The following is a 21,539-nucleotide window of genomic DNA, read 5'->3' on the forward strand; positions in this document are numbered from 1 at the left end:
GAAGAGAGGGGCTTCTAAGGGCCAGTCATCATGGCTTAGCATTTCCTATCTGAAGTTTCTTACCACCAAGGAGCCATTGCAGTCCCTGGGCCTGCTACATTGTTGGGACATGCCCTTATGCTCTTCCAGCAGCATCTCCACCACACTCTGTGGTGCTGGACTGTTGTCACAGCAGCAGCATTGATTACACAGCGGTACTGGGGCTGGGAGAGCTGCTGCAGGAGCTGTGCAGGCACAGCCTCTCACTGGCTTTCTATGGCCTGCAGGTGTGTGGGACCTTGGATACGCCACCCTGGGCCCAGGGAGGGTGTGGATGATGGACTCTGTGCTGGCCTCTCTGGTGACACCATCACCATCCCAAGCACCTTCATCTCCCAGAGCTGGAGGCTGCGGGCGCTGGGAAGGGCTGGGGGCTCTGCGCCAGGGGGATGGGAAGTGACCAGAACTTCCCAAACCCAGATTGCTCTACCCTCAGGAGAGTTCTCCAGGTCCTCCTGTCTACAGACTTAGAAGGATTCCACCATTTCCCCAGCTGGGAGGAGGCACGGGAGCATAGTGTAAGCACTGCTCAGCAGCAGCTGAGCCATCTGGCTGTTGTTATTGGTAATAATCGATAAAGCCAAATTAGTAATTAATAAAAATAGATTTTATTTCACAACCGAGGTATGGTCTCTGATAGGCACAATCAAAGGGACAGTGTTGAGCCCAGGATCGGCGCTGGGTGAACTCTGATCTGAACTCTACTGCTTTGGATCCCCTCTGTTCATGAAGGCTGTCCCTGTCCAGGTGGTTTTTATACAGTTTATTCAGCCTGGGGCAGAGTCTCTTCTTTTCATGGCTTCACATATTCTTGTAGTCTCCTTTCTCTGCGTCGGGCTGGACAAAACAGTTTCCAGTAAGTGATGAATGCTGACGCCAAGTTACAGGAACCCGGCATTGGAATGCACGAATGCTGATGTCAAGTTACAGGAACCTGGCATTGGACTGCACGCCACCTGTGGTTTCACAATTTTGTCAAGCAATCTCCCCAGCTCTGGCATGTGGATTTAAAACTTGTATTTCTTACAAGCATCTTACAAGCACAACTTCTTTCTCTTATATTTCTCATATATTTCACATAAGCACGAATTATTCCAATTCATATATTACACTGTTATCAACAGCAGCCTCATCCTGAACTCAAACACAGCTCTGAACCCACTCCTGGGAAGAAAACTTCCTCTGTCCTAGGCAGAGCCAGGACATGAGCCTTGATTTGACTCTGCTTCTCCCCTCCTGTCCCAGAGCAGTGCAGGGGAGCAGAGCTGCGGGGCAGCAGGGCAGAGCCCTTTGCCAGCACTGCTGAGAGCACTGGGCTCATCCAGTGAGACCAGTTTGGGCTGAATGTCCTGTGCCACCCCAGTGACACCAACACACTCCGTGAGAGCCACTGCCCCATCCCAGGTATGGGGATGAACTGTCCCATGTCCCACACCAAGATGGACAGAGCAGTGCCAGCCCAACAGTGGGACAAAACTGTTCCTTGTCACAGTGACCAATGCAAAGCCATCCTTCCTACAGAGAGCTGCTGACATTTTTTAAACAACTATTTAATTCTGGATCTTTTTCGTGTTCTGGGCTGCTCCAGTGGTGACGCTTGGTGAGCTCTCAAAGCCATTTCAGGGCTGCTGTGCTGCCCTCCAAGCAGACACAGGGGCTCAGCTTCCAGCTGAGGAGAGGGAAAACATCTGGGATTGTATGGGTTACTGATTTTTATCCTTATTTATCCCTACCTTTCTTATCTTGTCTGTGGGGTGTTGTGTCAAACACTGCCATGGGTCAGGGATGAGCTGTCACCCTGGGGTGCAGCCCCTGGCCTGGGCCCTGCCGAGGGGACAGGCACGGTGCCACCAGGCTGTGCGATGGGGACAGCACCTGGTGGGGCTGGAGAGGATGGTGAATTCAGTTTCCCTGAACAGTCCTTGGGACATCGAGGGTGTAATAAACCAGAAACTGCTAATGAGTCAATATGATCTCTGCCATCCTGAGGAAAAGCTTTTTACTTTTTGTGGGAAGGGGAGTTATCTTTTGAGTGCTGCTGCGTGTGCTGTGGAAAAGAAACCGAAAGCGAGCTGGGGCAGTGCGAGTGAGCCTAGCCCGAGGGCACGTTCTGCACAGCTGCTGCTGCCGGAGGTGCTGGAAGGGCGGCACAGGTGCCCGGGAGCCACACACCTGCCGGGATTCTGGGTCCTGCCCTGGAGTGCACTGAGCGGTGGTATGCCGGAAGGGGGAAAAGCGGGGCACGGGGTTAAAATGGACTGGTTGTTTAGGAATATGTGTGTGCTCAAACCTGTGTGAGCACTGGTGGAGGGCAGGGCTGCTGGGAGCCCGTATTCGTCTCGGTACCGGTCGGATCCGGGATGGGGCACCAGCTGTGCCCCCACTTTTGACTGCGGAATCCGCTTTTGGTTGTCGGGACCAGCACAAAGGGCTCTTCTCCAACACACCTGCCCTCGCCGCTGCTGCCTGCGCCCCTGCGAGGGCCGGGGTTCCTGCACCAGGCTGATGGGATGCTCGGGGGGTACCGGGGAGGGACCCCGGCCGGGAGCGGTGGGGCGGCCGGGGCCGGGGTTGGCCGGGGTGGTCTGGGGCTGGGTGGGGACCGTTCCTGTGAAAACGAAAGTTGGCAGCTCGTCGGAGAAACGCAACTTGTCCGGGCGGGAGTCGGCGGAGCGGCGGGACGAGCGGGCGCTGCAGGTGGTGGTGCCCGTACCCGTGCCCGGTCACTCGGTGAGTCGCGCTGCCGGGCCGGCGAGCGGCGGCACGGGGCGCCGGGCCTGGGCTTCGGGGCTCCGGTGCGGACGGGGCGGGGCGGGGGCAGCCCGGCTGCGGGCCCCGCTGCACCCTCGCGGTGCCCCCGAAGCGCCTCCGTGCGCCTCGATTTCCCCGGTGCACCTGCGTCCCCGGAGACTCCCATCTCCTCCCCGTCCACTCGGGACGCCCCTATCCCGTGTAGCCCCCCGTGTCCCTCCCCCATGTCCTCCCGTCCCCGCGCTCTCTTCGTGTCCCCCCCCGGGCCTTCTGGTCCTCTCCGTCCCTTCCCCCACCCCCGGGGTCCCCCGGCAGCTGCGCTAGCCCCGCTCATCACATAGCGGTATCGCTTGCATACAGGGCCACGGGGCAGCGCCGCCCCGGGCGGGGCTGAGCCGGGCAGCGAGCCACGGGCAGGGCTTGGCCACGGGACCCGCCCGGTGTCCGCTCTCTGCTGCGGCCCAGCCCCAGGACCCGCTCCTGGCCACGGCTCAGCCCCCGTCCTGCTCCCGGCCCCGCTCCCGCCCGGCCCCGCCGCTGGAGCAAGGCTCCCGGCCGCGGCCCAGCCCGGCGGAGCAGCCCCAGGCAGGGCTTCGGGAAGGAGAGCGCGGGGGAGCGCTCGCTGTTGGTGTTTGTTTGCCTTTAAGCGCTGCGGTTCCCCTCATGCTCCCAGCCCGGCTCTCCAGTGTCGCAGGTCGCTTCCTGACAATAAAACCGGCAGAGGAGGACGTGACACGGCTGTGTTGCCTCACGCTGTGCTGGTGTTTGTGTCTCTGCCGCGGCCCTGTCTGTCCCCCTTGGCTGTGAGGCCGCGCTGGGCCCCGGGGCTCGGCCGGGCCGGGCCGCCCTGGGGCTGTGCACTGGGCAGAGGCTGCCTGTGCCACCTCTGGTGCCCGTGTGGCTCCGGGCTCTGTTCTGCCCAGCTCATTCCACACTGCTCTTGTCCCAAACTCCCATCCCAATCGCTCATCTCAGCCTCCTCTGGCATTCCTGACCTGAGACAGTTTTCTTCACTTTGCGGTGAGTGTCGGGAGACAGAGAAGTGATTGAGTTGGTGACACATCCTACACAGTCTCCACACTCAAGTCTCCACTGTTGAACTAGTTTCTGTTTTGCTAATGAAGTAGTGCTGTATTTTATGTTAAAAGACTGTCCTTCTTTTTTTTGATTTGCAGCTTGTTAGATTTTCTGATTTGCAGCTTGTTAGATTTACAACTCATCCCTGAGCTGTATTTGACAACACGCTAATTCTGCCTCTCTGAACAGAGACAGAATCGAGTGCACAACACAGTTATGCTGGGGGAAATGTTTCCTAATCCTTTTCTTGTTTAAGACCGGATGACCTGGTCCACCAGAATGGCTTTTGGTTTGTTGACAGATAGAATGTGATCCTAGAAAAACACACTAAATCAGAATCAAGCTGCTGCAGTCACAACAGGGTCAGTTCTTAGCAAATTGATCTGCACTCCAGCATGGCAGGGTTACAAACCTGGGATCTCCAGCTGTGGAATGCTGTAGGAGGAACATCCAAAGTAGCTGAGGTTCAAAACTTTTGCTCTCAGAATTGGGATGGAGGCAGTGTGGAGGAGCCTGTGAAACCCCTGCAGAAGGCAGAGATCTGCTCTGCTGCCAGACTGGGGCAGGAGTTGCCCCTCACTGAGACATGGGAGGAGGAAGAGGAGTATGTCACAGCTTCAGAGGACAATGCAGAGCCCTCAGCTCAGCGTGGGGCTGGCGACTCTGCTGAGGTGGTTCCTCTGCTAAAGAAGGTGTGGATCCTGCTGGGTGCTGGGGAGCAGCTGTGACTTGTTGCTCTCTTGCTAGAAGTGAGGAGGCCAGGCTGCATCCCCCACATCCCTTTGGCCATGTCGGGGAGCTGCTGCCTGGCTTCCTCCAGGAGAAGCTTGCTGTGTTTGCTGACGCTGTGTTGTGTGTGTGGAGCTGCGGTGCTGGGAGAGGGAAACCACAAGTTGCATGAGTCAACTTAGACACTGCTGCACTGCTCTGTGCTCCTGCTGGGCAAGTCTTGAATATTAAACCTACATAGTTCTCAAGACTTATTTGCATTTCACTCGCTGGTCTTGTCCCTCCTCTTCCTGATCGTTCTCTGTTAGCCCTGTGTAGCAGGAAGATGTCGGTACTTGCTGCAGTGGAGGAGGTGACAAAGAGTTTCCCTTTGGCCATGAATAAACAGACATTGTGGTCTTTGTTTTTCTTTTTTTTAATAGAAAGAGAACAAGAGTGAAGCAAAGAAATATACGTCCTTCTCTGGGGAACAGGACACTCTGCCTCATCAAACCGCAGAGTTGCCTGACACATGTGTTTCTCCTCAGGAAATCCAACCCCCTGGCTGTGAGGGAGCAAACCCAGGTGCCAGTGGAGATGCACCTGAAGGCAACAGGAATTTGACACACCTGGGGAAGGAAGTTGGCAGCCCAGAAGAAGAAAGGCTGAGCCTTACAGAGCAGGGCAGCACAGCCAGGGTGGCTGCCCCAGTTTCCAGGGCCGCAGTCCCAGGGGACAAGGTGGGGGATGGAACAGCCAGGGGTAATGTGGAATGGGGCAGAAGTGCCCCTGACCAGCTGCCAGCAGCCACAGCAGGTTCCCAGGCCTGGGGCAGCAGCAAGGAGCTGCTGCCAGCAGGGCAGGAAGCGAGTCCCTCTGGGCTGCCTCCTGCCAAGGGAGCCCCCCAAAGCAAGCCTGAGACCAAGACCTCCCCTGGGGCTCAGAGCCTGCAGGCTGGGAAGGAGCCCAAGCAGAAAGGGGCCAGTTCCACTGTCAAGGTGAGTGTGAGTGAGCTCTGGTGAGTGTTCCAGTGGGCACAGCTTCCCTTTGTCAGTGTGACTTGATTGTGCTGTCAGTGAGGCTGAGGAGCACCAGCCCAGGCATGCAGGGGTGAATTGGGGACGACTGTGGGGAGGCTCTAATTTGAATTCTGTTTTCCTGGGTGTCAGTTCTAGCCCAGCTTTCACTGAGGGGTGGCTCAAAGGCCCCCAGGACTGGCAGGTGTCTCTTCTCCACCCAGCCTTGCTCTCTAGAGAGCTCTGGGATCTCCTTGAATGAGAGGATTTTGTGTTTTGCAGGTGCCTGTGCTCTGTTCATACACAGGCCTGGTAAACTGGAAGTTGCTGTGGTTTCTCTTTCACTTTCTTTATGCCCCATCCTGGGGCTCACTGAGCTGACTGTGTGGCAGTATGTTTGGGTTGGGATCCTCTTCCCTCATGGGCTGTTTTCCTTAGCCAGTGGCTTCCCTCACTGAGGGATCAGTGCTTCCAGGAGGATGAAGCTGGTGGTGCACCAGTGCTGGGGGGCAGATGGGCAGAAGAGCAGAAAGTACTGCCCAGCTGATGGGTGGTGTGGACATCTTGACTCTGGTGAGCCAGAAGCCCTGGGAACATCAAACAGAAATGTAAGGGAGGAAACAAAAAGGAAATGTGCTTTGTTTAAAGGAAGTCATACAAGACTGCAGGTACAAGACTGTGGTTAAGCAGTGTAGCTAAGAAATGTGAATAATGTGGTTATTGCTTAGCAGTGAAAAATTTTACGTAATGCTGTAAGAGTATATAAATGGAATTGTAGAAACAATAAATGGCTTCTTGCCATCTTTCAATTGCCAACGCACTTGCTTCCAGGGTCTCCTGTTTCATTGGGCATTGTTTGTCTCCCTGTTGCAGCATGCAAACACAAAAGAGAAAAATCTAACCCCACATGCGAAAATGCCCAACATGAGTGAGAAGACAAGTTGGAGCCAAGGAGCAGAGGCTGCCAGAAAGGAGAGTGCTGTGGCTGCAGCAGACAGCCCCAAGAACAAAAAGGAACAAAGGAACCAGAAACCTGTGGAAAAGGTTAAAGAAAGGTGAGAACAGCCCTACTGCTCCCAGCGTTCTTCACTAACAGGAGTTGCTTTGAGGAGGACTCAGGACTCCAAACTGAGGTGCTGGGATTGGGTCAGTATGTACCTTGGCCATGTGGAAATGGAGTTGTCTTGAAACTGAGGTGAGGTGGTTGTGCACAACAGAACCAGTGTTGCATGTCCTGTGCTGTCCTAGGTGATGTGTTGAACCTGCTTGAGCATCTGATGGATAAAAAAGAGATTATTCTCTTATTTCTTGCTCTAAAGAGCACCATATGCTTCACACACACAATGCTTCAGGTGAATAGTGTGAAGAGCTGTTTTGATGTTCTGCTTAATGTGTATGAGCTGGAAGGGGTGGAAAGTGTGGCCATTCCAGGTGACTCTGCTGGGCCAGAGCATCTCCTGCTGCCTTTAGGAGCCCATTTTTCCTTTTTGCACTGGGCTTTGCACTAGGCCTGCTCAAACATCAGTCTGAGTGAACTGCTACCAGAGTTTATGGATCTTGCAGCCACTCGGCTGGTCTCAAATAGAGTCTGATTTGAGGTCTAGTGACTTGTGCAATTAAAAAACCCGGACAAAATCTCTTCTATTTCCCTTCCAATTCTTTCCTGCAGTTCTGTGAGCCGCAATGAGGGTGTTACAGTGCATTTCCATGCAATATTATCCAAAGAGTTCAAGCTCCACCGCGATACCCATAAAGTGTTCATCAGGGCTCAGGACATTCCTTCCTACGCTGACTGGAAGGACAACATCTGTGAGTTGAACTGCATCCGGTGAGTGTTCCCTGCTCTGAGAACAGGGTCCCTCTGGGGCCTCAATCACTGTGCAAGGGGTGGCTCTTCTCCCACAGCTGGGGGTTGCAGCAAAGGGTTTCACAGTGGAGAAAACTGTTCTAAAGTGTTCTTGTGAAAGAACAGTCACCATTCCTGTTAAAAATGGAGCAATGCATGGAAAAGGAGGTCGGTAGATCAGCTAACGTGTCCTTTGCCTGCCTTTGCTGTGTTTGTGTTTCCAAGGTGTCTGGGAGAACATGGATGCCTCATTGAAGGTGTTGTAACTCTCAGCAGAAAAATCCTGGATAAATATATTCCTTACAAGTACTGGGTGAAGGGGGATTATGAGTTCATTTACAAGAAATCAGTATCCAATAATCCTGTGAATCGCTGCTTATTGATAAACAGTAGACTCCTCAAAAATGGAGGTGAGCTCTGTTGGCTGGACCTGGACCTTGGGGTGTTCCCTGCTGTCCTATGGCCCAGCATTCCTGGCAGGCAGCCCTGTTGACAGAGTCATCCAAAATAAATTGGCTGTGGGACTCACCATTCTTGTGGTAGTTGAGAACTGTTCAGTCTCAGTACCTAAATGTGACCTGGCTGACCTGTGCAGCCTCCTGTGCTTGGATCAGATGTCACCACAAGATGTACAGAATGAGACTGATCACATCAAACAGGCTTTTGCAGGAGTTTCCAAGTAAGTGCTCCATGTACCTTCTAACTGACCAGGCTGGTGTTGCTTTGATAAAGCAACAGGAATCCAGCTCTCTACTGCTAGAGAACCAGAGAAAAAGTTACATTTGGAGGTATCTTTGGAGATCTCAGTTCCAGCCTCCTGCTTGAAGCAGGGCTAACATCCAGGCAAGGTTGCAGTGTGTCATTCAATGCTTTTTGTTTGGTTTCCCCTGGAATGCCTGTTTGCCAGGTTGTAATCTGACTGCTTAGCTGGCACTGGATTTGGAGTTCTTCACTCACACGGCTGCAGCCATTGCATTTCTTTCTGGAGTCCTTCTCTGTGTGGGTGTCACAGGGCTGGGGGGGCTCATGGGGAGACTGCAGGTAAAGGATTGGGTCTTCCCAGTGCTCCAGCAGCAGGATCTGTGCAGAAAGATTCAGTAACATTGCAGCTCTGGGCCTTAAACCTGGACAGGTACAATCTGCAATGAAGAGTAGATGGAGCTAAAATAATGACCAGAGGTTAATTGAAGGTGCATAGGGAGATTGCCCTAGGCGTGTGGGAGGCTACATTTCGTTCTCAAGGCCAGGATAAAGCTGTTCTTTCATTCAGTGTCTTTGTTTTGTTTTCTTTTTTATTAAGCTTGAAGGCTGACCTGACAGACCTTTGCCAGAGGTGCATTGAACGTGACGTAGACCAGTGGGTGTGGGTCCTTCCCCTTCTGCACTCCTTTGCTGCTCCCCTGCAGCAGGAGCATGGGCTGGTGGAGGAGGATGCCTGGGCAGGGCTGGAAGGGCTTCCATTTGCTGAAACCAGGAGGAAGCAAGATAGGTGAGTTTTCCAGAGCTCCCAGTTCCCTCCTCATCTCTCTTTTTGTTTTTCCCCTCCCTCATTTTTAAGGAGTATGAAATGTAGCATGTTAAGGGAGGATGCTTGGGGTGTTTGGGCACAGCCACACTGGTGGCTCAGAGATCACTGAGTGTAGCCCACTTGGGCACTGTGTGACCCCCACAAACACAACCCCCCAGTTCTGCCAGCCAGGGAGCAGGTGGGAGCTAAAGCTGCTCCTGTTGTGTAGAGTCTGAGCAACACCTGGAGTTTATTTTCCCTGAGTGCTTGTGCTCAGTGGTTTGGTTCTGCTGTGCCACCCCAGGGCCTTGGGGACTCCCACTGATCTCAGCTGCAGGGACAAACGCACAGGAATGGAGGAGACTCCTCTGTGGGTTGCACAAGCTCACAGCCTTTTGTTCCCTGGAATGCTGAAGATTTTCTTTTGTCTCCCTTCCAGAGGGACCCTGCTGGCACGAATGAGAGAAAAGAAATACTTGGTGGAATTAGATGGGACTGTGGTCAAGTCCTGGCTCTGTGTGCTGCCCCTGTGGAGCCTGGATGACTTCATAAAAGACTTCTGCAATGACCCGCTAGTTATTCTTCAAGGTGTTTTGTACAGATTGGAGAATGTTGGGCTCTCAAGGGATAGCTCTCAGGTTTGTCATCTGGCAGCTTTACCCAGCTCTGGGATGGAGGCTCAAACTGGGCTCCTGGGTGTCTTTTGGCAGAACTGACCATCACTGAGGGGACTGGGGCTGGCAGCAGGTCATGGCACAAAGAGCTTCAAACCTAGATAAGAGCAAAAATAGTTGCTCTGAAGTCAGAGACTCCTCAGGGGGAGAGTTGGGGGTTATCTGCAGCAAAAAGTGGTGTTGGTATTGATGAGAGGAGGGTATTTGTAGCTGGATTTGCTCTTGGTGAGCGATGGCAGATGCTTTAATCCTGACCTCCTCAGACGTGTACCCGAAACTGGTTTTTTTGCACAGGAGAGTTGGGCAGGGGGCTGCTGGTTTGGGAAATTTCCTGCTGTGGTGAAAAGTTTTGTATTGGTGTGAGGACAGCAGGAGTAGGACCTTGCAACTAATAATAGAAATTGTAAGAAGTCCAGGTTGGGTTTGTGCATATAAAAGCTGCCCAGGTATTGGCTCTGACATCCAGTAAATAAGTTCTGCTATTTTACAGTGTATTTGTAAAAATGTTGGCAAAGATGCAAAAGGATACTGACTTCCCTCCTCCTCAGCTAATCAGAAATCAGTCTGTAAAATTTCTTTCACAGTTTCATTTTTTTGTCTTTCTGGTCTCAGGAGGTAGTGAAGATTCTAAACACAGTGCTGTATGCCTTGGGTGAGCCCCCAGCCAGGTAAGTGCAGTGCACCTCTGTGAGAGCATTGTCTGCCTCTGCACCAGGGCTGGGGTCCTGCCTGTGTACATTGAAATCTCTTTAGAGAAAAGAATCCTGGAGTTCTATCCCATCTTTTAAATCCATCTGAGGGAGGTAGCTGCCACACTGTATTGAATTTGGTGGGGTTTTTACTTTGTTTTTAATTTTTTATTTTTCCTTGGAGCAGAAAATTCACTCTCCCTCTGTGTTGCTGCCCTGCAGAGCTCTGGGGGTTCCTTCTTGGCAGTGCTGTGTGTCCTGCTGCCTCAGGCTGCACGAGAGGCTCTGCAAGGCTACCAGGACAGTGGGGTTGTTCCTGATCCCTGCCACTGCTGCCACCCTGATTGCCAAGGTTGCTCAGCTTCAGCCCCCAGCAGTGAGTACCAAGGAACTCTTGGCTTGATACAAGCAAGGTACCCAGAAATATTACAAGTGTGGCACAGCACACTGGGTTTAGGTCAGATCTAGTCTCTGTTTGAAGAACTTGACACTCTAAGCAAGACTGTGATACTTTCAGACAGGTGTGGAGTCACCTGATGAGTTTGGTTCTTATTGAAAATAAGGTCAGATGCTCAGGTTTGCTGTGATAAGCTTTGTTTTAAGTTGGGTTTTGTTTCCCCTTAAACATTTGTTCTCTTTACTTCCTGGAAGAAGCTTAAGTTTACTGCCTGTAAGCACTGTACTTTCCCAGCCTCTCTCTGCTCTTTATTCAAGTAATGCTGGGTGTGTTGCTGGGCTCTTGTGTGTTCTGGATGCTTTTGGTCTTCTCTTTAGAAATACTGATTTAAATCAGTTGTCTATTGCTGTCCTGCTTTAGCTGTGTTTATTTTGTTGTCTTCCTCTCCGTGTGGGGCAGGTTTCAGGGGATGCAGTGGAGGAAGTTCCAATGGAAGAGTTGCTCAGTGGAGCTCTGAAGGAAACTCGTGCCTGGTTCGGAAAGGTTTTACATCACAAGTTACTGGAGAAGTACCCAGAACACGTGATTTCTTTCTCCTCTGAACCTGAGGTTTGTCATCTTCTGATAATGTCAGTAAAAAGGGATTTTACTCTAGCTTAGCCAGGGTCTTGAGTCTGCTGGTTCTTTGCTGGGCTCTGTAGCTGTGGGGTAAGGAATGGGGTGGGGATGGGCAGTGTTTGAAACACACCTCCATTCTGCTCCTCCTTGGCTGTTTCTAAAGGCATTGCTGGGGTGAGGAGCTGCCCCTTGGTGTTGTCTTGCTCCCAGTGTGTCCCACTGGGACACACTGGGAGAAAAATAACACCAGGTTGTCCTCAGGCCTTCCAGCAGGTAAAGCTCAGAGCAGCCCTGCCAGTCTGGGCTGCTGTTCCTGGCCCTCCCTGGGACAGTTTCCAGCAGCAGGGTGAAAGTGGCTCATCCAAATATCTCCTTCAGCAGCTGAGACATTTACGCACTGTTTGGGCTTAAAAGCTGCCTTTTGCAGCTCTGGGAGTGTTCCTTTTCCTCAGAATGAAAACATCTGAAAGGACTGCAGACTGTCTGAGGCGTGTGGGCCATCTCTTCTACATTGTTCTTTTAATTTCCTTTCGTTTATTTTCCTTTCTTTTAATTTTCCTATTAAATCTCAGCACTCCATGGTTTGGGTTGGTTTGCTTGTCCCCTGCAGGTCTGGGATGCGTTTGTGAAAATCAGCTTTCCAGATAAGAACTTCACCCAGAAATGGAGGAATGCTTTACTTGCAGATCTGAAGAAAAGAATCCAGCAGGTAGGGGAGACTTTAGGCAGCCTTGGCTGATGTCCAGAGCAGGTGGAGTGACTTGTTTGTGGGAACCCAGGGCACCAGGAATAGTGCTCTTGGGTGTCCTGACCCCCAGGGGAGCACTGACTTTGACCCTCATTCATGGAGAAAGTTTCCTAGACTTCAAGATAGACTAGAATCCTCAAAAGTGGGAAATAGATTTTAGAGAGTAGTCTAGGTGTATCATTTGTTGAGAAATTTAGGTTTTGGGATTTTTGGTATGTTGTGGATGGAAGCAATATGGAGGGCACAGGGTGTCATCCTGGGTTTCTTCTTCATGCTTCTTCTTCCTTCTTCTTCATGGGTTTGGGTGGCATTTTGTAACTGGGCAGAAAGTTCGTATTGTGGGCTCTTTGGGATCAGTTATTGGGTTAAAAGGGAAAATAAACTAGGTGTCAGTTCTTAATTGGATAGTTTAGTCTTAAAAGACCTTGTAACAAGAGATGGGCAGCTTTTCATAAGAAGACACAAAATGGCCAACAAACTCACAGTAGTGAGACTGTTTTACAGGTAAGAAATAATAAACACCTGAGTCCGAACATGAAACTACCATCTCAAGTGCCTTCAATCCAGACCCAGAGAAACCCACAACTGGTACTGCCACACTTGTGCTGTGCTTGGAGCAGGAGCACGTGCAAACACAGTGGCTTTGGCCATAACAATTGCTATTGCTGTTATGAACCACGTTATATGGAGGCTCAGCAATTGGCCATGACAATGTCTCACACTGTAATCTTGGTCATTGGCCTGGCTGCAGGTTATGGTGCTTCAGAGGAAATCCACATTCTGAACAATTGTCACCTCTGTGGTTTTAAGAACCAGCAAGTGCAAAGTAAACACCCAGGGGCTCAGAGAAGCCAAGTTGGTGCCTCTCTTTTCATTCCTTTTGCAGAAATGGTGCTGCTCAGGCTTCCAAATGCACACTCACATGTGTTAGTCCCTTCCAAACTGACACTGTATATCTCCTCATCTCCTTTCTGCAGCAGTTACACATTTCCTTAAGCCATTGATTTTCATGGTGAAGTCAGGAAACAAATATTTTCTGTTGTGAGCTTGGCTTGGAGAGGTGGATATTAAGTAATCACACACTTTAGATGGAAATCATGAAAATATTTTCCAAGCATTTATTTGTTTGATCTCTCTCCCAGGCCCTCAGAAATGGGCTGATGCTCAGGTTCCTTTTATTGTCTTGATAGCATCACTGTTTCATGCTGCTAGGAGAGACACTTTGAGTTGATGAGAAATCTCCCTTTTGCCCTTCAGGAGCCTCCAGTGAACCAAATCTTGGTGTACTGTTCTCAGCATCAGGACATCTCAAAGAAGGACTCCTCCATCAGCCAGTGTTTCCAGAGCTGTGCCATGGAGGCTGTACCTGCAGCTTGCCAGGTATTGTGTATGCCTTGGTAGGGGAAAGGAAAGGTAGGGAAGGGAGGAGAAAGACAAGTGGGATTTCACAGCAATTCTGTTGCACAGGGATGTGCCTTGTGGCGGAAGGGGAGGTGGACGTTGCTTGAGTTGCTGTGGATTGTTTGTTAAACCAACAACAAAAAAATATCAACAAGAAATCAGGAAATTAGGTCTGTGGGAAATATTTGTTATGTGTTTCCACAGTGAGCTCTGTTGTCAGTTGTGTCACAGGCTGCTTTGGAATATTCCTCAGCACTGGAGGTGACTCCTTGGCATCAGTGCCAGTTCTGAGGCACAGACACAGTGGGACCCCAGAGTCTGACCCACCTCTGCCCTCTCTGTGTGCCCTGGCAGATGCAGAGCAATCTCCTGGAGCAGATCTCTGCCTATGACATGGGCCAGTTCAGCCAACTTGTGTCTGCTGTCATGGTGAACTCGTGGCCAGCCAGGGCTGGGCAGTCTGAGGGGGATTTTGATACAATTCTGCACCACCTGCTCACATGGCCTGACGTCAAACATATCTTCAGCTTTAATGGTAGGTCTCTGATTGGGTTTTAGGAGGCCCTGAGAAGCTTTTCTCTGCCTCACTGCTGCCACTGCACAGAGCAGCAGACAGAAATTGTCCTGCTCTTGTTTTAGTCCCTATCTCAAAGCTTGAATTATTCAGCTTGGGTTTGGAGAGAGAAGGCCAAAGAAGAGGGAGCCACTATTCCTCTTGTGCTAATCCACTACAGCTTCCTCAGATTTGCGGACCATAATGTCCACCCCCGAGAAGATCTCACAAGTTATTGGCACACAGAAATGCCAAAGAGTTGGCCAGGTGAACGGATCCAAATGGCTTTTGTTTGCCCCACAGGGTTTGGGTCTGGGCTCTCCATGGAAAGTTTACACATTGCTGTCCTGGCATCCTGGTTTTGTTCAGAAAGACATGAGGGATTGGAGGGTGGTGTGAGTCCATAGGCTCTTGGGTAGGGGTTCAGTAGGAAATGGAAGGACTCCGTGCCAGGGCATGGAAAAGTTCCTGAATTCTGCCTGCTTTTTGGGAAACTTGACATGCTTTGTGTCTGGAACAGGAACAAACAGAAACCTTCTGGACAAGCTCACAGATGAAGCAAAGAATGTCATGGCCGTAGCAGACTCTGTGCTTAAAAGTGTCACCGACGACATCTACAGCGGCTGCATCCTTGTGAAACACCTGGAGGAGGTTTTTCAGCACCAGGAACAGTTCCTCTGCCTTTGGGAGACAAGTAAGAGATGGGTTCAAAAGGGCATGGTTGGCTTAGAGCATCACTGTAGTGATGCTGGTCTGTTCAGGAGGGGCTGCAGGGGTTGGGGATGCTAAGGAGGAGCTGCAGGGGCTGGGAATGCTCAGGAGGGGCTGCAGTAGTTTGGAGTGCTGTTCCTTGGCCTGGGCAGGGATCTCCCAGCTCCAATTTGTGTTGTCACTGCAGAGTTTGTGACTCTGCAGATCCTAACCTGAGTTGGGATGCAGGGCTTGTGAAATGTCTGCTTTGTGACTATAGGTGAGTTTTCTTTCAGATTGCCAGCAATGGCCAAGTAAGGAAAAGGAGCAATATCAGAGAGGCCTGAAAGAAGTGCTGGAATTGAGGCATAAAGAAGTCACACAGCTCAGAAAAGAGAAAGAAGAAATAGGAACCTTCCTGAGAATGTGCCGGGGGATGCAGAAGCCTGTGAGAGGTAGAGTTCTGGGGGAGCAGTCTGAAAGTGGCAAGTCCAGAAAACAGCATTTTCCTTGGAAATCTCTTGGCTTTGGGAACAGGTTTGATTCTAAGCCCCAAAGTGAGGGTGACGAGGGATGGGGAAAGTAAACCCAGAGCACTGGGTGGGGTCAAGTGAGTGCTTGTACATTAAATGACACTTCGAGGGGTCCACCTGCCTGGTAGCATTTTGTGGCTTGGGGGATGGGATGAAGTGAGCTGGAGCCAGGTTTTGCACCACCTGATCTCCCTCTGGCCTGTCTCTGGTTTACAGTGGTTTTAGGTGAGGTGGAATTTCAACACTCAGTAGATCTTCGCTCAAAAAGACTGAAACAAGTTGTGATGGTGGGAAAGAGGCCCCTGCAGACCTTCTACAGCCTGAGTCCAGAGCTGAAAGAGTTTGTCCAAAAAATGCACTTTTTTAAGAACAGCCTGGTCTTCCAGCAGTTCTGGGAGGAAGCAGTAGAGAAGGTAGGAGAGAAGTATGAGCATGTCTCTTCGGAGGAGGACGAGGAGGAGATTGTTCCTGAGCTGGGCCTTAATGATATTTTGAACAGCGTGATCCGCCCTTGCTTTAACAGCTATGAAAAGCTGTATGATGAACTCGCATCAGGAAGTCTCACACTTTTTGCAGTTGATAGAATTTTCCAGAGATTCAGAAATGATCCTGAAGGTCTCACAGCAGAGCTGAACGCCATCTGTGAGCTTCGGCCTGCAGAGAACAGAGGCTGGGTTGATGAGCGAGTCCAGCAGATCCAGCGGTACCATGGAATGAATTTAAGCTGTGAGGCTGCCAAGATCATTGACCATGTGAAAGAGAGTTTAGGCCTCTCTGGTGACTTCAGTATCCTGAAAAACTTGTTGCATATCGTAAGTATCTGTGACTTCAGCTCTTTACTGTCAGGGTGTTGGCTAGATTTGAACCTTCCCACAAGTCTATCCCAGTCTGTAAAGAGTCCTTCCTTGTCCCAAAATGCTTATTTGGGGTAAAATTCAGATGTTCCAAGTGCTTTTGTGTCATCATTCCTTAAAGAGGTGCTTTTGTGTCGTCATTCCTTAAAGAGAGATGATGATACTGCTCTGTTGGGGTGTGGCTTTGCAGAGGGCTTTCCATTCCCCGCTGCAGAACCAGTGACATTTCTCAATTCCAGTGTGTTTGCACCACTTGCTTTCCAGACAGAAAAGCTTGAACCCTACAAGACCCAGAAGCTGGATTCCATCAGTCATGAGCTCATGGACACCAAGAAGCTGCTGCAGGAGATCACTGTGCCCCGCCGTAGCTGTCTGAAGGAATTCGCCCAGCAGAAGGAATTTGTGTGCTGGGTCAGAGAAGCACTGAAAGGTGTGTGCTGCCTACCCAGGAATTAGAGTACTAGAAGGGATGGCAGTTTGTGTGGGGGCAGACGGAGCACTGAATCCCTGACCCATGTGCTTTGTGCCTTTGCAGCTTCTGGTGTTGAGAGTTACATCTCTGATGGGCTTTGGTGTAGAACGTGCTATGAGGACACTTTAAAGGTGCTCATGCACTGGTGCAGCACACAGGAACCACCCTGCTGGGGGCTGGGCTGGGCCTGGAGGGCTTCAGCACCTGCTGCTGCTCAGTTCAGACCTCTTGTTTCAGGGGATGGTGTTGTGTGCCTGCCAGCTGAGCTGTCTGACCTGCGCAGACACCCTCAGCTGCACACACCCCCAGGCACCACTCCCATCCTACCTGGGGATCTGGGGGTCTGTGGGGGTCCATGGATGGTTGGATGGCCTGGGAAAGCTGATGGGCAGTTACAAAGAAGCTGCTGTTCAAAGCATTCTTCCTGAATTTCCTGTGGAGTGTGGTGATGAGGGCTGGTGTCCAAGCTGCCTCAGATGTTGCTCACTCCTGTGTTGCGTTGTTTCAGACATAAACGAGCTGAAGGTATTTGTTGACCTGGCCTCTATCTCGGCGGGGGAGAATGACATGGATGTGGACCGTGTGGCCTGTTTCCACGGCGCTGTGCATGGCTACTCCTCCCTGCTCTATGAGCTCCGCCAGGACTCAGGCTTCGAGGACTTCATGAGCTGCTTGCCAAAGCTGTGGCGAGCCCTGGACAGCGATGAGACCCTCCCCAAGAAACTGGTGAGTTCTGCTGGAGCAGGGTCTCTGCATTCTCCTGCCTTTCTGCCTTCCAGGAGTGGCTGGGCAAATGGCACCTCTGTGAGGACATTAAGGCTGCTCTTGTCATTTATTGGAGGAAAAACAGCTGATGTTCCCACAGCACAAAAATTCACTGGAGCAGCTGTAGCTGGTGTAGCACAGGTTTCTCCAGGGCACTGTGAGGCTTTCCAGTGTGGTGTGTGGCTTGGCTCATGCAAGTTTGATGGTGTGAAAGAGGGAAGGCAGGTGCGTGGGAACTCTTATCCTTTTGCAGCAGGGCCTGCCTCTGCAGCAAGGGGTGTTGGAGCACGGTGGGCTCTGTTCAGCCTCCCATGGAGTGGGTAAGGAAGAGCTGTGCAGAAAGGGCAGACTGAAGCCAGTACTCATTCCTTTCTTCCTTCCCCATCACGAAACTCTTGCCAGCCTAAGCTGTTTGTCCTGGTCAGGTGTAAGCAGAGATCAGATTTCAGAGCAGTCGGGGCAGTGCTGTGTTTTCTCTCCCCACAGCGTGCCTCGGCTCAGCACCTGGAGTGGCTGAAGACAGTGAAGGAGAGCCATGGCTCTGTGGAGCTGTCCTCGCTGTCCCTGGCAGCTGCCATCAACAGCAGAGGGGTCTATGTGTTGAGGGCACCAGTTGCTGGCCAGAAGGTGAGGCTGAGATCACTGAGTTCCTGCTGCCCCTCCTGCCTTGGGGCTGCTGCCCTGGCCTCGGGCAGAGCCTCAGCCCCAGCCACGCTGACAGCTCCTGTTCTTGGCAGGTCTCCTTGGACAGTGTCCTGCACTTCACCCTCCCAGCAACCTCGGGGGACACTGAGGCCTCCTGGAAGTACTCACTGGCAGAGCTCCGCGAGCTGCAGAACAAACTGATGCTCATGTCTGCCAAGGGAGAGCAAGGCCTGGAGGTGGAGAGGTTCTCTGAGGTCAGATTCCAAACCCAGGGAGTAATTGGTGTTGGGCCAGGGCTGGTTTTTCCCCTAAATATAAGATTCTTCAGGCTGTGGTTGACAATAGAGTTGCTGGGGTGGTGGTCCCAGGCACATGGGTGTTCCTGCCTGTGGTTCCTTGCTATAGATGGAACTAAGCTGCAGAGAGAAGAGTGAACTGGTGGCCTTATCCTCTGGCTGCACTGGGGATTGTCCTGGCTGGCAGCATCACTGTAATTTTGTAGCAAGCTGGAAGTTCCTTACTGATTTCCTGGGGATGGGGCTGTTAAAAAGACACAGAGAGTCTGTGGTTGCTGTACAAGGTCTGACATACTTTGGGACCAAAGACTTTCTCTTCATTGAATGTCTTTCCAGGGGTTTCATGGCTGAAACTTGCAAAATCAGCTTGTTTCTTTCTCCTCTGTCTTCGCACAGGTCTTTTCCAATGTCCAGAGACTTGCCCAGGCCTTTATAGACCTTTACTCAGCTGGGAACATGCTTTTCCGCTCCTGGCTTGCCCAGGTGTATTGTTCACCCCACAGAGAATCCTGTGTTCTTATAGACTTCTCCCTGGGCCCCGTCCCAGTGCTGGAAGGGCAAGGGGATATGGCAGCTGTGCTCCCAGCCCTCTGCAAGACCATGGAGAGTTTCCTGGAGAGCTGGAAACGCTTCATGAATGCCAGGCGACGTGAACATTTCTATCTGAACTACTACAGCGCGGAGCAGCTGGGGCCCCTGTGCTCGGCGCTGGGTCGGGGGAGACCCAGCCCGGGTGGCCCTATGATGCTCTCCTTCCTCAACCCCCACTGCACTAAGCAGGATGTCCTCACAGCCCTCAGGAGCCATGGCCCTCCCAGCTCAGGGAAGGCTGTTTCTGACTTCCAAGTGCTGCTGGATGGGGAGAGGGACCTGAGTTCCCGGCTGAAGCGCATCTGGGAGTGCTACATGAGCAGCATGGGCTCCTTCCTCCCCAGCTGCCTGGACATCGACACACTGGGTGTGTGGCTGAAGAAGCTGGCCAGCAGTGGCAGGGAATCTGTCACCAGAGACTTCCCTGAGGACCTGCTCTGTGTGGGCCAGCCCAACCTCATCACCTGCCCTCGCTCTGATGTGCTCAGCTCTGCCCTGGCTGTTTACATGAACAGCCCCAAGCAGCCCCTTCCCACCTTCGATGAGGTGCTGCTGTGCACGCCCCAGACCAGCGCAGAGCAGGTGGAACTGTTCCTGCACAGGTGCCTCATTCCCTGCCAGGGTGGGGACAAGATTTACACCATGCTCTATGCAGATGAGCTGAGCTACGACGTCAGTTGCAGGGCAGAGGAGCTGTTTCAGCACCTGCAGTGCTACAACAGCTCCTACAGGCTCATCATCCTGTGCAACTGCGAGCGGGAGAACAGCTACCTGCCCTCTGCCTTCAGCCACTACAGGGTGCACATGATTCCCCAGAGGTCACAGGAGGATATCCAGCAGTACCTGCAGCACCACTTCCGAGTGGCTCACCCGTCCAGCTCGGCTGCATCCGTGTTCAAGGAGTGCATGTGTGTTGGGATTGTGTCCTCCAAAAGAGCTAGCATGGGTAAGATGGCATGTGCAGAGTGGGCTCTGCTGAGAGCTCAAAACCAGGGTGAGGTTCACCTTGCCAGGTTTTGTGTCCAAGACTTAAGTATCTTGGTCAAAAAGAGCAATTCAGACTGGTCAGTGCAGGGAGGTGAAAGCTCAAAGTCACCTTGTCCCCTGGTTTGACTTTAGAAAAAAGCACAAAATAGAATAGATTCAAATCCTAATAAAGAGTAAAGCTTCTTTCAGGTGGTGGAAAGAAAACAAACCTTATGGTAACAAGAGCAGTGTATTGGATTCTAGGCTACAGCTTCTCAAACCAGCTTTAGACTTTGTTCTTGAATGCCTTCCAGGAAGCTTCAGAGATTGTAGGGCATGGGGTACCTAAACATTTTATTTCCTTCTATTATACTTTTAACGTGATCTATCTGATATTGATGACTTTTGATTCTTGTGGTGTTTTTAATAACAGGCAAATCCCTGTATGTGAAGAGGCTGCATGAGAGACTGCAAAAAGATCAGCCTGAGTGCACAGAACTTCTGAAAACCATCAGACTGATTGAACCAGAAGTGGATGAAGATAAAGTGCTAAAATCTCTCCTGCCTTTTCTGGAGAGAGAACACCAGACAAAGCCCATGATATTCCATTTTGATATCACCTCCTCAGTGAGTACATCCCTCCCTCCCACAGCTGCCTTGTCCCACAAGTCCTTGGGGGATCCTTGTGGGAGCTTTCTTTAAAGTTCTTGTTTCTCAACTAGCCATTTCCCTAGAAAGTGTTCTCTCATTATTGTGTAAGTAACACAAATACCATCAAGGTGATTGAACTCTGAAGCAGTTGCCCAGAGAAGCTGTAGAGTGTCCACCTTGGAGACGTTAAAAACCTGACTGAATGTGGCCCTGAGTAGCCTGGTCTAGCTGGGCCTGCTTTAAGCAGAGAGCCTTCCCACCCTCAACTGTTCTGTGATTCTGTGAAGTTGTGGTGGGTAAATAAAGAGGAAATGCCTTGGTATCTCTCCTTGTGATAGGTGCAGCGTGGAATTCCAGAGTTTCTCTTCAAGCTGTTGGTTTTGCAGTACCTGACAGATAATAATGGCAACATGTGGCTACGGCAGAAGTGTCATCTGTACATCATTGAAATCCTGGAGGTGTCCCCAGTGCCAAAGACAGCAGCCAGACCTGTACGTACCAGCAATGCTCCTTTTATGGGAATTTCTCAGTCACTTTGCACATGTTTGTACATAGCTGTAGTGAGTTGTAGAGACTGTAACTGTAAACACAGCATGGAGTTCCCTGTTGTATTGGGAGTGCTGTATCCCATAACGAACTGGTGTCCTTGGTGTTGTGACATTTACACCAGACAGCAAATTAGGCCTGTCTGGTTTCCTTGGGTTGGTAATTTCTGAAGGCCTATTAATCCAAGCCTCACTGCCCTCACTGTAATGTTTATAGGAAACATAAAAATGCAAAATCTAATCTCCCTCATGTTAATTTGCGTGTTTGACAGTAGGGGAATATTTATATGCAGCTGTAAGAGCAGAATGCAGAAGTGACTGGAATAAATACCAGCAGTTTCTTGGGTTTTGTTTTCTTTGAAGTAGCCCTGAGAAGGGGCTGAAGGTGGTGCCAGGCTCATGTTCCTGGAAAGGAAATGTAGGTGGGAATAGGATTCCTTGGTGCACTTTAAGTGGAAGAAGGGATGCATGGGGAAAAGGCTGGCTCCTGTTCCCCAGGTCTGTAGT

The 21,539-nt window shown here is 51.2% G+C and overlaps 2 protein-coding genes across 3 annotated transcripts in view; one reads left to right on the forward strand and one right to left on the reverse strand.

The window, feature by feature from the left end:
- Positions 1–676: 676 nt before the first annotated feature.
- Positions 677–4,435, reverse strand: LOC120502755 (collagen alpha-1(I) chain-like). Of its 2 annotated transcripts, none has more exons than XM_039710475.1 (2): positions 4,280–4,435; positions 677–4,181 (listed from the first exon to the last, which is right to left on the reverse strand). In XM_039710475.1, the coding sequence occupies exon 2, from the start codon at positions 3,122–3,124 to the stop codon at positions 2,324–2,326; it is 801 nt and encodes a 266-aa protein (XP_039566409.1). In that variant the 5' UTR covers positions 3,125–4,181; positions 4,280–4,435; the 3' UTR covers positions 677–2,323. The 2 variants fall into 2 exon arrangements, with proteins under 2 accessions (XP_039566409.1, XP_039566410.1); XM_039710476.1 differs by having other exon boundaries at positions 677–4,194.
- Positions 4,263–21,539, forward strand: part of LOC120502846 (E3 ubiquitin-protein ligase RNF213-like) — a 41,322-nt gene continuing 24,045 nt past the window's right edge. Inside the window, exons 1-24 of the mRNA XM_039710765.1 lie at positions 4,263–4,559; positions 5,019–5,573; positions 6,465–6,646; positions 7,261–7,419; positions 7,663–7,847; positions 7,918–8,116; positions 8,738–8,926; positions 9,384–9,582; positions 10,231–10,286; positions 10,530–10,683; positions 11,164–11,313; positions 11,933–12,031; positions 13,328–13,450; positions 13,826–14,006; positions 14,545–14,718; positions 15,011–15,169; positions 15,464–16,059; positions 16,366–16,531; positions 17,082–17,299; positions 17,825–17,965; positions 18,076–18,237; positions 18,676–19,816; positions 20,270–20,463; positions 20,826–20,978. Of these exons, the coding sequence (XP_039566699.1) occupies positions 4,263–4,559; positions 5,019–5,573; positions 6,465–6,646; positions 7,261–7,419; positions 7,663–7,847; positions 7,918–8,116; positions 8,738–8,926; positions 9,384–9,582; positions 10,231–10,286; positions 10,530–10,683; positions 11,164–11,313; positions 11,933–12,031; positions 13,328–13,450; positions 13,826–14,006; positions 14,545–14,718; positions 15,011–15,169; positions 15,464–16,059; positions 16,366–16,531; positions 17,082–17,299; positions 17,825–17,965; positions 18,076–18,237; positions 18,676–19,816; positions 20,270–20,463; positions 20,826–20,978 (5,832 nt within the window). The remainder of the gene's footprint in view (positions 4,560–5,018; positions 5,574–6,464; positions 6,647–7,260; positions 7,420–7,662; positions 7,848–7,917; positions 8,117–8,737; positions 8,927–9,383; positions 9,583–10,230; positions 10,287–10,529; positions 10,684–11,163; positions 11,314–11,932; positions 12,032–13,327; positions 13,451–13,825; positions 14,007–14,544; positions 14,719–15,010; positions 15,170–15,463; positions 16,060–16,365; positions 16,532–17,081; positions 17,300–17,824; positions 17,966–18,075; positions 18,238–18,675; positions 19,817–20,269; positions 20,464–20,825; positions 20,979–21,539) is intronic.

Source organism: Passer montanus, unplaced genomic scaffold (genome assembly GCF_014805655.1).
Source record: "Passer montanus isolate IOZ18808 unplaced genomic scaffold, ASM1480565v1 scaffold23, whole genome shotgun sequence".
Classification (NCBI taxonomy): Eukaryota; Metazoa; Chordata; class Aves; order Passeriformes; family Passeridae; genus Passer; species Passer montanus.